This window comes from Amblyomma maculatum, chromosome 1, assembly GCF_055883805.1.
Source record: "Amblyomma maculatum isolate TAMU_Amacu chromosome 1, ASM5588380v1, whole genome shotgun sequence".
In the NCBI taxonomy this organism is placed as follows: Eukaryota; Metazoa; Arthropoda; class Arachnida; order Ixodida; family Ixodidae; genus Amblyomma; species Amblyomma maculatum.
This window is the reverse complement of record NC_139344.1, coordinates 186,444,482-186,457,946: the sequence shown is the minus strand read 5'-3', so window position 1 is coordinate 186,457,946 and position 13,465 is coordinate 186,444,482. Positions and strand designations below refer to the sequence as shown.

Here is a 13,465-nt window from a genome sequence, read left to right as displayed (position 1 = left end):
TCCCCAGTAACATGTGGGACGCCTTCCAACCTGGGGGGCTCATCTTGCGGCGCCATATCATTAATGGTATTGTGACTGACCATAGGGTTTTCTTGGCAGGAAATACTGGAGTGGGTTGCCATGACCTTCTCCAGTGAATCACATTTTGTCAGAACTCTGCTGTGACCTGTCTATCTTGGGTGTCCCTACACAGCAGAGCTCACGACTTCATCGAGTTTCGCAAGCCCCTCTGCCACGACAAGGCAGTGATCCATGAAGGGGCTGAGGTTTATTCGGTGATTAAACGCTTAAAGAACACGTCCAGTCTCGACTCGTGCAATATTCAAAGTAAACCTGTAAAATACGTACTACACTTGATAGTCCCTTGTCTCACTCATATATACAATGCTGCGCTAAGCACAAGAAATTTTCCGGCTGCCGTGCAGATAGTTAAAGTCGTGTTTGCGTATTAAAAGGGCGATAAAAACGATCTCGGAAATTACAGACGAATATCTATACCTCAAGTTTTTTCCTAAAGGTTATAACGAATAATGTACCGAAGTCACAACCATTTTTTATTGAAGCACTACGTAATAGCCAACTACCAATATGGATTCACAAAACAAAGATCAACTGAACATGCATTACTGGATCAAAAAGAATAAATATTAAATTTCGAAGCTCAGCTTCTGACCTTGGGTGTCTTTTGTTGATTTTAGCAAAGCATTTGATACGCTTAATCACAAAACTATGTTTAAGAAACTTGACCATTATGGTATATGTCTCATTGAATCATACTTTAGCGCTCGCTGTCAGAATGTGCTTGTAAATCAGTTCCATTCTGATATGGTGCCTATTAAAAATGAAGTGCCCCAGGGCAGCCATCTGGGATCCCTGTTATTATATATATATATATATATATATATATATATATATATATATATATATATATATATATATATATATATATATATATATATATATATATATATATATATATATATATATATATATAATCATATGCAACATAAGCAATTTAGGGAAACAGATCATATATGCAGATGATACCAGCCTGTTCTTCTCTTCGCCTAATATTAAAGAACTAACCAACACCTTAAATACAGCTTTGACATCATTATCAGATCGGTAGTCGCTAAACTGGTTAAAAATAAACAAGGGAAAATTAAGGCTTCATTATTTCATCCAAAGGGGCAACACATAATCAATGCGCCAATCCTCTAGCTTACGCTCCCGCTCAGTGTGTAGAAGCATTTATCTCACTATCGTGTTTAGAGCCACTATGTCATGGAATTTTCATGTAAGAAAAGTTTCACAAAAATGCGGAGCAACAAACCCAATCACATGAGAAGAAAGCATAACACAGCGCATACTACCAACTGTAATATGGAACTGAACAAACACTTCCTCTTCACCACTCAGCTACAACATCCTCTTCTACGCCCAACATCTTCTTCACATACCTCTTCTTTGCCAGGCAGATATTAGCACATTCATCCCCGTAGAATACAAACATCGTCCAAGCATGACAGTCACAAATTCTACACCCAAGTAAATCTCCACACACCTCTTCTTTGCCAAGAGGTTAGTAGCACAATCGTCCCAGTACAACACAACCATCGTCCAAGCATGACAGTCACAAAGAAGAGGTGTGTGGAGATGTACTTGGGTGTAGAATTTGTGACTGTCATGCTTGGACGATGTTTTTATTCTACTGGGATGAATGTGCTACTATCTGCCTGGCAAAAAGAGCTATGTGAAGAAGATGTTCAAACTCGCCCCTCAAGCTGTTATTTTCGGAAAAAGTATGCACAGCTCTTTCTAAATATGTCGAGGTTATTGCATGGAATAAGCATATTCTTCCTACCGAAACAAAGCTGCACCTTTACTGTGCGTTCTTTTATTCTATGTATCGTATTGCTTCTTTGTTTGGGGAAAAACTACATGTGACATCCAGAAGATCCTAATTTTACAGAAAAGAGTACTTCGTGTGTAATTGCTAATGTGTCGTAAGGCGCACCGACAAGTCCAATCTACCTGCAATGCAAAATAATACCGATAAACAAAATGTTCGACTACAGGTTTGCATCCTTCTATAAAAGAACAACAGCCAATAACAACACATTCTTTCCTAACATAGTTGTACTTACACGACACCGAGCACCGTGTACGACACGAAAAAGCCCCTCCTCTTTACCGCGATGCAGAACAAATTACGGTCTTTCCAGACTAAAATATATACTCCCCAAATACTTGAACACACCACTTTATGACCGGTTGCAGAGTATGTCTTCCGCTGCTATTCGGAATGCATTCCTTGATTAAATTGTTCATGTGCAAATGTGTACAGACCCTATTCACTATCAAGCTTAGCTGGCGGAAGTTGTGGCAACCCTGTACTGCGGAGACGCCATAAAGTTGGGCGGTTCGAAGCTAAAAGAAACGAAAGAATGTTTCCGATGCGTCAGCGCCGGTCTACCAGCCTCCTCCCTGCTGCGCGCCGCTCATTTGTCGGACGCTTGAGACGCCGTTTCCAACGCCGTCCAACCAGAGCTCGGATTTCACCGACGACGTGTCACGATTCGCCGTAGGCCCTCTCTCTCTCTTTTTCTTTCTCCCTTTATGATGTTGCTTTCTTCGTGCCATGGTTGCCAGTAAGTCTGCAATGACGTCACTTGAATAAGCTCTATAGAATGGGAATGTTATGTAACTACTATGTTTATTTCTTTTTCATTACTAAATACCGAATGTGCCCAGATAATTTTGAGAACAGTGACTGTATTACCTTCTATATCTTCCGTGTATTACAACAAGCGTAGAATAATCACACCCTTTCAGTCGCTACAAAACTGTCCCTTTGTATAGGGTGGCGAGGCTTGTCAAACGGTCGTAATGACTGCATTTTTCTTGCCGCCCTCAGTTTCTTTGTAAACAAAACTGGAAATGAAATTGATTGATTGATTGATTGATTGATTGATTGATTGATTGATTGATTGATTGATTGATTGATATTCAAAAAAGGAATTGAGAGTGTTGCCGGCCGTGGCAACTGTTATCTTAAATCTGAAGCACCCGAGCTGCGCCAGCGAGAAAAGGAACAGGGAGATAGCGAGGAGAAGTACAAAGGGGAGCGATAGCAAGAAAGGACAGGGAGAGTTTTGTACATTATTTGCAAAATACAGAAAAGGACAGCGAGTTCGTGCCGCTCGCGCGCAAGTGTCCGAGCACTTTATAAGTTTACCGCAAGTAGCATTTCAGGGGCCCTTCAAGGTACGCCAGGGACGATGAGCAGAGAAGAGCCCTGGAACAGAGTACATACTCACCGTTTCGGTTGATCGTGACAAGAGCGAGGGACTCGAACCCTCTACCTCATGCACGGCCATGTGATACATCATCATCATAATCATCATCAGCCTGACTATACCCACTGCAGGGCGAAGGCCTCTCCCATATTTCTCCAATTAACCCAGTTCTGTGCTAGCGGCATCCATTTGTCCCCTGCGAACTTCTTAACCTCATCCGCCCACCTAACTTTCTGCCGCCCCCTGCTATGTTTTCCTTCCTTTGGAATCCAGTTTGTTACCCTAAGCTACCATCGGTTATCCTCTTTTCGCACATGTCCTACCCATGCCCATTTCTTCTTCTTGATTTCCACTAGAATGTCGGTAACTTGAGTTATTCCTCTGACCCACTCTGCACGCTCCCTATCTCTTAATGTTACTCCTACCATTTTTCGTTCCATAGCCCTCTGCGTTGTCCTCAGCTTAAGTAGAACCCTTTTGGTTAGCCTCCACGTTTCAGCCCCATAGGTGAGTACAGGTAAGATGCAACTGTTGTATACTTTCCTCTTGAGCGATACCGGTAAGATGCTAGTCATAATCTGCGAGTGATTGCCAACTGCGCTCCATCCCAATCATTCTTCTTGTTATTTCCTTTTCATGGTCCGGATCTGCGGTTACTACTTGTCCTAAGTAGACATATTCGCCTACTACTTCCAGTGCTTCGCTACCTAATGTAAACTGCTGTTCCTTTCCGAGGCTGTTGAGCATTACCTTAGTCTTCTGCATATTGATTTTCCTACCTTGATTTTCCTCAATCCTACCTACCTTTCTAGGCCACCAATCAATCTATGCAGTTCATCTCCTGAGTTACTTAGCAGGGCAATGTCATCAGCAAATCGCAGAATACTGAGGTATTTTCCATCTATCCTTATCCCTAACCGCTCCCATTCCAAGTCTCTGAATACTTCCTCTAAGCAAGCTGTGAATAGTACTGGCACGGTCGCTCAATGGAAGCGCACTGGGTGCGGCCTGCTGCGTCGCGCCGCCGTCTATGGGCAAGCGCGTCCTTGGGGAGTTTACAGTTGCGCCCGCTATTTCTGCTGAGGGCGCCACTGTTCGGGGACACGTCGCCGCCGGGGTCGTCGGCTCTGAGCGCGCGGTTTGCTTCCTTTCTGGGCGCGTTCGCCTCGCGTCTGCGTGGTAAACGCAAACTTTTTTATGTGCGCGTGTGCAAGCACGTTAACGTTGAGACTGGATGCGTTTGTTTTTTAAGGCGAAATCCGTTCTAGGCTCATGGAGCGAAAATCTATGCGCAGAAGCTTTGCCTGTTATCTGTGCGTCGCATCTGTGCACTGGTGTGCCAGTCGCAAAAGCGGACGTGCAAGGAGGGAGATAAAGAATGAATATGATTGATGGTGATAGGCAAACAATAAAAGTTATAAATAGACATTGATAGAGGTAATGACTAATGCTAATGACTAAAATGATTTGTAATGACCAGTATATCAAACTACGACATGTAATGACCGCAATTGATTAAAAGTTAGTAAAAGTGCTTAGCGATGTATGGTAATGACTATAATAGCTAGGCATGACTCATCATTACTGTTAATGACTACAAAATGACGAATATGTGAAACGACGACATGTAATGACAACTGCTGATTCTAAATGAGTAACCTGCTTAGTTATGAGTGATAAGGGCTACAATGACTACACAGGCAGACTCATCATGACTGAGAAACGACCAATATATCAAACGACGTCTTGAAATGACGAACTGTGGCAAACGATGAGAGGCAAATGATAGGAGAAGGGTAGGCTTTCGCCGTCCTGCGCTTAAGAGACATCTAAGAGACCCTCTAATTTTATCCGCTGAGTTCGCTTCAGGCAAAGACAGCAGCGGGGAGTGGAAATGCACTCGCTTCCTCTGAAATCAAAGCGGCGCTGAGGTTAAAAAGTCCAGATGCTGAAGCATAATGCTCTGTCAGCTGCCATTGAATTTGCTTCAAAGGACAGCAGATTGGACTTGTTGGTGATTAATTATCGGTTAATCGTGCAAAAAACGTGACGGTCACATAGGAGAAGACGGCACAACAGCGCTAGTTGTGCCGTCCTCTTTTCCTGTGCTCCCGACACGTTGTTTAACCTATTTAGTTACCAGGGAGCTGGCCAGTGAACTAGAATTTTTAACGGTGTGTTGTGAAGCAGATGAACACGATTAGGTAGCACCAGAAGCTTTTCTCGCAGGTTACGTTGCGAGGACATATCAGAAAAAGCTGCGAAGGTTCTTTTTTTTTTATATAAGCATGCAATTTGTTCTAAATTTTGCCGCGCTAGTCTGAGTGGCCTTGCAAGTAAAGGAGCCTGTGCATACAACATTTATTTATACTGTTGAGACTGTTTGAGCCGATGCGATAAAATGAAAAGCCACGTTCCACAGAAAATCCGGCGCCCGCTCTGTCGGTGGAAAGTCGGAAAAAAACCTCTCTGGTAAAAGGCACTTTAGCTGGGGATATAGCCAGACACCTTTGGCGCAATGAGAACACATGACATGTTGAATGTGGCAGGAGCTGCCAAACCAGAGAGAGTCAATAAGATGTAAGGGTGAAAGGGGAATTATTGAAAGCGGGACCCTTAGATCCCAAGTCAGGCACACTATACTCCTATAGGGCACGTTCGTACAGCTTCGGTAAAGAGGGGCTTTATATAGCTATGTGTAGGGTGCTATTTCATATAATGCGGTGGCTTAAGGTTGCATTCTAATGATATGCGACAGAGCCTGCAATTACGGGATACGGTGAATAAGCAGGTAGCAAAGTACGGGCACTCTGACGAGGCTCCTCAAGGAGACTTAAGAACCCCAAGTTTTGTTTATCACTACCAGGTTGTTGCTTAATTTATGCAATATTTGGTAATGGTTTTGAGGCGACATATTAGTCGAGCAAGAGCCTGTTGCAGGAAATATAGTCAACTGGACCAGTTACAGGTTAATGAAAACCAAGGACAATGGAGGTTTGATGTACCCCGCAAAGGAAGTAATCAAGCTTTGTCAGCTTACGAGCACCTTCATTAACAGGATGATGAAGTCTGAAGAGGTCCGGTGAAGTAGCAAGCTGTGTAAACTTTTGGTTTCATCATTGTTTTCTCACTGTACACAGTACCTGCAGCTAATCTATAAAAAAAATGATCGTGCCCATGCTAAGGCGCTATGCAAGTTATCGTTAAGTTGCTGCCCCCCCCCCCCCCCCTGATAGCGAGCTGGGCTGGAAATGTCAACTCAACAGTGGAGCGATGTTTATGGCTATGGCATAAACCTCTCTCAAAAAAGGTTTTCCGTCTGCGATTGGTAATTTTCTTCCTTTTTTTGTGTGTGTGGCCATTAAATAAGCGTACTCGGCTGCAGTTGCGCTCTGACGCGTGAACATTCTTGTGATCACAGCTAAGAGCTTCACAACAGCAACACTCGATGCGCGCTCTTCCATTGAAAATTACGAACCAGCAAAATTGTATGGATTTGCGAGCAGCCAATAAAAATAGTAATAAAAACTTTCGGCGCATATACGTAGCACCTTGAAGCAGACCGGCTCTATCAAGCGCGCTTACTTTGTCCGGTCATGCAAAATGCGGGAAGTCATGACGGATAGCGTTTGCGTACAAAGTTTAATGTCTCCAGCTGAGTAGAAGATTCCAGGTTATCATCTAGATTTAACCTAATAAACATCTTCATATTTCCACTGTAAAATTTGTCACAATGAGATATAAAGGTTGGTTACATGTCGCATTTTCACAGAGGTTGCTCATAGTAGGACATTTTTTTATTGGATAGCGCTGGCAGCTTAGAACAGGTTGACGTCAATTTGTGTATAAAAGCTGTATGCAGGAATGAGTAAATGGTATGAAAATGACACACGGAATTCGCGACATAGTTAATTAAGTGGTTATTCATTAGGCTACTATGGCAGCTTAACAGCTTCGAATTGTTCACAGCCGGGTCACATTTTAATGGGACGAACAACTGGATCCGAATGCAAAATCATGGTAATGCGAGCTCTCCGATCGATTGAACCACCGTCACTATAAGTTTTTCGGGGTACACTCCAGTATAAATCCTTGCCGAGCAAGTGCTAAGTGCTGACATGGTCACACTAGATATGACAGTATATACTAATTCTTGTTGCCAAATTCTGCGGAGCGGAGCTCTTATATCCGTAAAATAAAAAGCTTCTACCACGCCGACGCCTCCCTCAAAGCGCAGCCAGGCGCTGCTCTCCGCGCGCGGCTGTCCCCGAACGGTGGCGCCGCGGCGGTGGCGACTGGAACTCGGCGCCTCCCGCCGGTTTCGGGCGACGTAGCAGGCCGCACCTAGTGCGCTTCCATCGAGCGGCCGTGGTACTGGGGAGATCGTGTCTCCTTGCCTAACACCTTTCTTTATGGGAATTTTGTTACTTTCTTTCTGCAGAACTATGGTTGCTGTGCAGCCAGTATATATATCTTCCAAGACTTTCACGTACGGCTCGTTTACCCCCTGATTTCGCAATGACTGCATCACCGCCGAGGTTCCTACTGACGATGTGATACATCGTCATAAACCATTAGTGTTGCTTTGATCGTAGTCGGGTAATGAAGGTGAAGCGTACAAAGCGGGGCGACACTCTGGGTTGCACCTGCAGTAGTACAGCTTCCGCTCTAAAATAGATATACCAGACAATTCAGAAATGGCTGAGTGCGCCCACAGCTACGTCCATGAAACCTAGTCTCTGATCGGCCCCAGTGGCGCGTGACTACTTTTTGCTCCACCCAGGCTGTCCGCTCTGCGCTGCTGGCCGCTGTTTTCCCGTCGAAACGTGTGCGTGAATGTAACGTGGCACATGCGCTGCGAAAGGAGTTTGCTGGAGGGTGTAGCTCGCATGCGACGCGGGCTCGCTACTTACGAATTGCCAAAAATTGGCCGATATTTGTTGAACTACAGCGTCAAGCGTAATCATGCTTTCGAAATTATGTAAGTGATTGGGACTATTACTGAAGGCCCGTTTTACATTGCAATTAGAAGCAGATACCCAACTGTTTGGCGCCGAATTTGGTTTCACCAAAGAAATATCATCATCAATATTCTCGAACAGATTGCTCGAAACGCTTCTGTAGCGTCTTCGTCGTTTTCCAGTTTGTTATTCGCTGTTCAAGTTGCTTATATGTTTTTTGAAGCGAAAGCTTCACTACGCCAGGTAGTTCGAGCCGTCGGGTATGCACGCCTTTCACCTTGAAGCAGATTTAGAGGTCCAACTTCTGTGTAAGCCTGCTGGTCGCCATGTGACTTTGGAGCCTAATCACGTAGGCCACCAAGTGGCCAGTGACTACTGTCAAGGTAGAGGTGACGTGACGTTGTGGTGGCCATGTGACTTTGGGGCATTGTCATGTAGGCCACCAAGTGGCCTGTGACCCCTGTTAAGTTCAAGGTCACCTGAGGCGCGGGTGTGCACGGTTTTCACCTTGAAGGAGATGTAGAGGTCAAACTTTTGTGTTAAGCCTGGTGGTCGCCATATGACTTTGGGACATAGTAACGTAGGCAACCAAGTGGCCCGTGACCACAATCAAGGTCAAGGTCAAGTGACCTGGTGGTCGTCATGTGACTTTGGAGCATAGTCACGTAGGCCACCAAATGGCCCGTGCCCACTGTCAAGGTTAAGGTCCCCTGAAGTGACGTCAGTGTGACGTAGAAGTATAGGGCGCTAGAGGGGCGATACGTGTATAAAAAGGTGGACTCCTGCCTATGTTACAACAATGCGCAAGATGGAGGAGGATGAACACCTTGCTACAGTATCGCGCCGGAACGTGAAGAAGACACGTCGGAATGAGGTCCTGAAAAGGTGACGTGCCGAAATGACCGATGAAGAAGGGGCTTTACGTTCGGAGAAACGCACAATGTGTTTAATCCAAGCTTGGCAATGAGCGTATCTAGGTACATGAAGCTTTCGCTTCCCTCCAGAGTTAACCAAGGTAAACCACCAGCTATTTTTTTTTTTGTCTCTTTTGTCGGCCTTTCAGTACACCAAGTTTTCCAAGTCACAGCTGCTCTTTATCCTTGAAACTGTTAAACCTTATTTGGTGAATCCTTGTTTTTATTTTTTTAATGTTATAGAGATTCCTAATATTCAATATCATTGCTTTGCACCGAGCTATCGAACACACCGCCGGACAGGGTCAGCGCAGTAAAGTCACTATGAAGTGGCTTTTATCTCCTTCACCTCATACATGTACATTGTATACGTTGTTTGTAATGCAATTGAATTGTACTGTAAGTAAAAAATAGCTTTTAGAACATAGTTAACCAGTGTGCACTTAACGTGAGTCCTTTGTTTTTTTGACGACCGCCAACACTGGTGTTACGTTGCAGGAAATGCTCTTTTTACCTCAGAAAGCCTTCTTTTTAATTAGTCGCAGACTGCCCATTGCCACTGGTATAGTATACTCAAACTTGGTATGCCTTAAGCATTAGAACCTCTATTAAAGTTCATCTGATTTAGTTTATATCCTTTAAAGGGCCACTGTCCAGGGAAGCCCCTTTTAAGCAAAGGAGCCCAGTGTTTCGATCAGGTACCGGAGATAGTCTGTGCGAAATGCTACAGTGACACGCGCGCCGCAAAGCATCGAAAATACAATTCAAAGCTCTCCCATGCTCTCCTTTGGGAAGCCAGCTTCCCCGTTTCCTGCGCTGGCCCGACGGGCCACAGTAATGACGTACGTGCCGCGAACGACGTCCATTGGTCCGTCGCGCTGACTGACGGGAGAAGGATGGATGTCTACAGTTCGCTGCGCGCTTTTCCCTCGCCACGGCCAGACTGAATCCAGCGGCGCGCGCTCCCTCGGCCGTTTTTGTTTCTTTTTTTTTCGCGGTCGCGGAGTGCCACGCCCCACCTCCCGCCAAACGCGGAGGAGGAAGGGGAATTTGTCTTGCGGAGGCTAGACGACCTCGTGCAGGAGAGTGAAACACCTTTGCGAGGGAACGGAAGGAGAGAAGCATGACAGAATCGGGTGATTACGGTGCCTGTAACTGCGTTATTAGCTACTCTTTTCAAAAACATTTTGCGGCCTTGCGTTCTAGGGGCGAAGTCTCACAGTCACCGGGGAAGAAGATATTTTTGACCGGAGGGTGGACAGTGGGCCTTTAAAGGGCCACTGTCCAGGGAAGGCCCTTTAAGCAAATGAGCCCAGTGTTTCGATCAGGTACCGGAGATAGTCTGTGCAAAATGCTACAGTGACACGCGCGCCGCAAAGCATCGAAAATACAATTCAAAGCTCTCTCATGCTCTCCTTTGGGAAGCCAGCTTCCCCGTTTCCTGCGCTGGCCCGACGGGCCACAGTAATGACGTACGTACCGCGAACGATGTCCATTGATCCGTCTCGCTGACTGACGGGAGAAGGATGGGTGTCTACCGCTCGCAGCGCGCTTTTCCCTCGCCACGGCCAGACTGAATCCAGCGGCGCGCGCTCCCTCGACCGTTTTTTTTTTTTTTTTCGCGCTCGCGGAGAGCCACGCCCCACCTCCCGCCAAACGCGGAGGAGGAAGGGGAATTTGTATTGCGGAGGCTAGACGACCTCGGGCAGGAGAGTGAAAAACCTTTGCGAGGGAACGGAAGGAGAGAAGCACGGCAGAATCGGCTGATTGCGGTGGCTGTAACTGCGTTATCAGTTACTCTTTTCAAAAACATTTTGCGGTCTTGCGTTCTAGGGGCGAAGTCTCACAGTCACCGGGGAAGAAAATATTTTCGACCGGAGGGTGGACAGTGGGCCTTTAAAGAGGTTTTAACACATTTCAGGCAATCCTACGATGGCCTAGCAGGGAGAGCCTCCTCTGAGCACTCGAGCAAAAAGGAAAACAAAAAGCCATATAGAACGTGGGTCATGAACCACGGCTGGACTCTTACGCTGGTTCCCTTCATTTCGAGCTCGGCAAAGGACTTGACCACGTCGAGGGGCGCCGTGACTCCGCCGGGTGGCGTTCCGGACGACCCGCCTAAGCCCAGCACGCGGAGCGAGTGCTCTTCGGGGCGCACCAGGCGCGCTTCCTCGTGTTGGCGGCGCCATCGTACTGCCAGCACGTCCTCGGTGTGCACGTCCTGGAAGTGGTCGAGCTTGAAGCGCTCCACTAGGTTGTCGATGGACTTCTCCAACTGGGCACTGCCCAGCATGCGGCTTCCAAACCGGTCTGCGAACTGCGACAGCTCGCGGTACGTCGTACCTGCGGGCGGTGCCCACTGGTTGCGTGCAAGGCCAGGCACGCAAACAAACACGGTGGCTCCTGGGCTCAAAAACCGCGCCCTGCACTCTTTCGCATCGGCCGCAGCTCGCACTTCAACATCAGAACCAACTCGCTCGAGACTGCTGGCTGAGTGCATTCATTGCTTGTGTCGAGCGTTGCCTACGAGGCGCAAATATATTTTGAGTGAACGCTCCCAGTAACTCAATGACAAAAAAAAAATCCTAGCACATTAGTCTACGGCTATTAATTGATGAGGCGTGGGTCGACCGCAGTTTAATTTGTGCTGAAAACGTTCTCGAAATTTTTACGCCTACTGTGCATCCAAGACGCTACCCTTCCTTAGCGAACAAATATAAATGACTGATTGCTTCTGGTCTCAAAATCGATCGCCAGCCATTCTCCACACTTTGCATCTTGAGCTAAAGGACTCAAGCAGCTAAGTTAACGCGTTTTCTTCCCGGCAACTGCAGATGCAATATACAATGCTAAATACAAAGCAAGTGGCTATGGAAGCGATCACGCTACCTTTCTCGGCTCCCGAGCGGAAGAGCTGGATGAGGTTCTGCACTTGCTCGCTGGCGTTGCGGATCTCCCGGAAAGGCTCGTCAGGCACAATGCACACGGCTTGCGTGCGTGGCGCTGTAGCTGTCAGGAGAACGAGCAGCGGAAAGAAAGACCGTGCCATGGGGGACGCTGCCGCCAGGCCTTCTTGGCGCGTCTCAGGTGGCAGCCGCCGGATGCGGTGCTCGTGGCGACGCCTGCGCGCTGTCGCCGAGGCTCCTCAGGTTGCGGCCGCAAGATATCGATACCCGTTCGTGGTAGATGTCCATCCGGCCGCGTGCCGCCGTCTCTACAGGTATATTGTTCTACCTGTACACGGCGTCGGCCTCTCGTCACGATGTCCTTGTCTCTAAGTGCAGAAGTCGTTTTGGTGACTCCAACGAACTGGAGAGGACAATAAATCACTGAACCTTTATATTCTTTCGAAATGCTTATTTAGTGCTCGCGTCATCTGTCGCAGTTTTGTCATATAATGTTGCTGTAATGCACAGGAAGAAGAGATATGTGGCAGCACTAGTTCAATTGTTGCATGAATCGTCGTGGCTTTTACGGGAGGCAAGACAGTATACCTGTAGCGGAAAAGTCGGTTGTCGATCGAAACCTGCACAGACACAAAGAACGGGCCGACCCCCCCCCTCCCCCCATTGCGATAACAATAATGCAAGTCAGAGTGGGGCCACGGTGTTAGAAAAACTTTCTTAGGACAGAGAAGTTCGGGACTCATCGGTTCCTCGGCCCCGAACTGCCCTACACTACCCCACTACACTCAAACGTTCATGCCCCGACGGTCAATGACGTCGCCAACGAGGCTTGCATCGATGGCTTGTTTGACCGGGCCCTCCGAGAGCGGTAGGGTCTCCCATCTTTCCAGGTAGTAAGACTCTCTAGGCCCCGCGGGAGAGGATCCGCCAAGTATTTGGTGAACATGTAGAGGGCGGTAGAGTGGTATTCGGGGCAAAAGGAGCAGGCTGGGATGCAATATAGGAGGCGATAGTTAAAAAAAAATTGTGGGAATGTACAAAACAAAACCTGCTTCTAGTGACAAAGGAAAGCAGTGCACGTGATGCATTCGTAGAAATTACGTGTTGCAGGAAAAACCTCAGTGTATGCGTTAAGGTGCTGAGGCACATATATAGGACGCAGTGCGAGCAACGAATTCTTCCTCCCGTCGTGGTTCGCTTGAATGAAGATTCATGCATATAGCCTCGCCAAATTGACTGTCACTGCGTGTTACATGGGACACATGCACACGCACCAAACTTTGATAATAAAACTATATCAGAACATGTCTGCCCGGGTTTCAACAGTACGTTTATTCGCTAGTAACGAATCAGTGTAGATTTTAAAGAAACCAGGCGAGAAAAGA

At 46.9% G+C, this 13,465-nt stretch overlaps 1 protein-coding gene across 1 annotated transcript in view; it reads right to left on the bottom strand.

Annotated features, from left to right (window-relative positions):
• LOC146205133 (carboxypeptidase Q-like) overlaps positions 1–12,223 on the bottom strand; it is a 38,931-nt gene extending 26,708 nt beyond the window's left edge. The window contains exons 1-2 of the mRNA XM_084606315.1: positions 12,064–12,223; positions 11,204–11,517 (exon numbers count right to left, since the gene is read on the bottom strand). Coding sequence (XP_084462441.1) covers positions 11,204–11,517; positions 12,064–12,223 — 474 coding nt within the window. The remainder of the gene's footprint in view (positions 1–11,203; positions 11,518–12,063) is intronic.
• Positions 12,224–13,465: the final 1,242 nt, after the last annotated feature.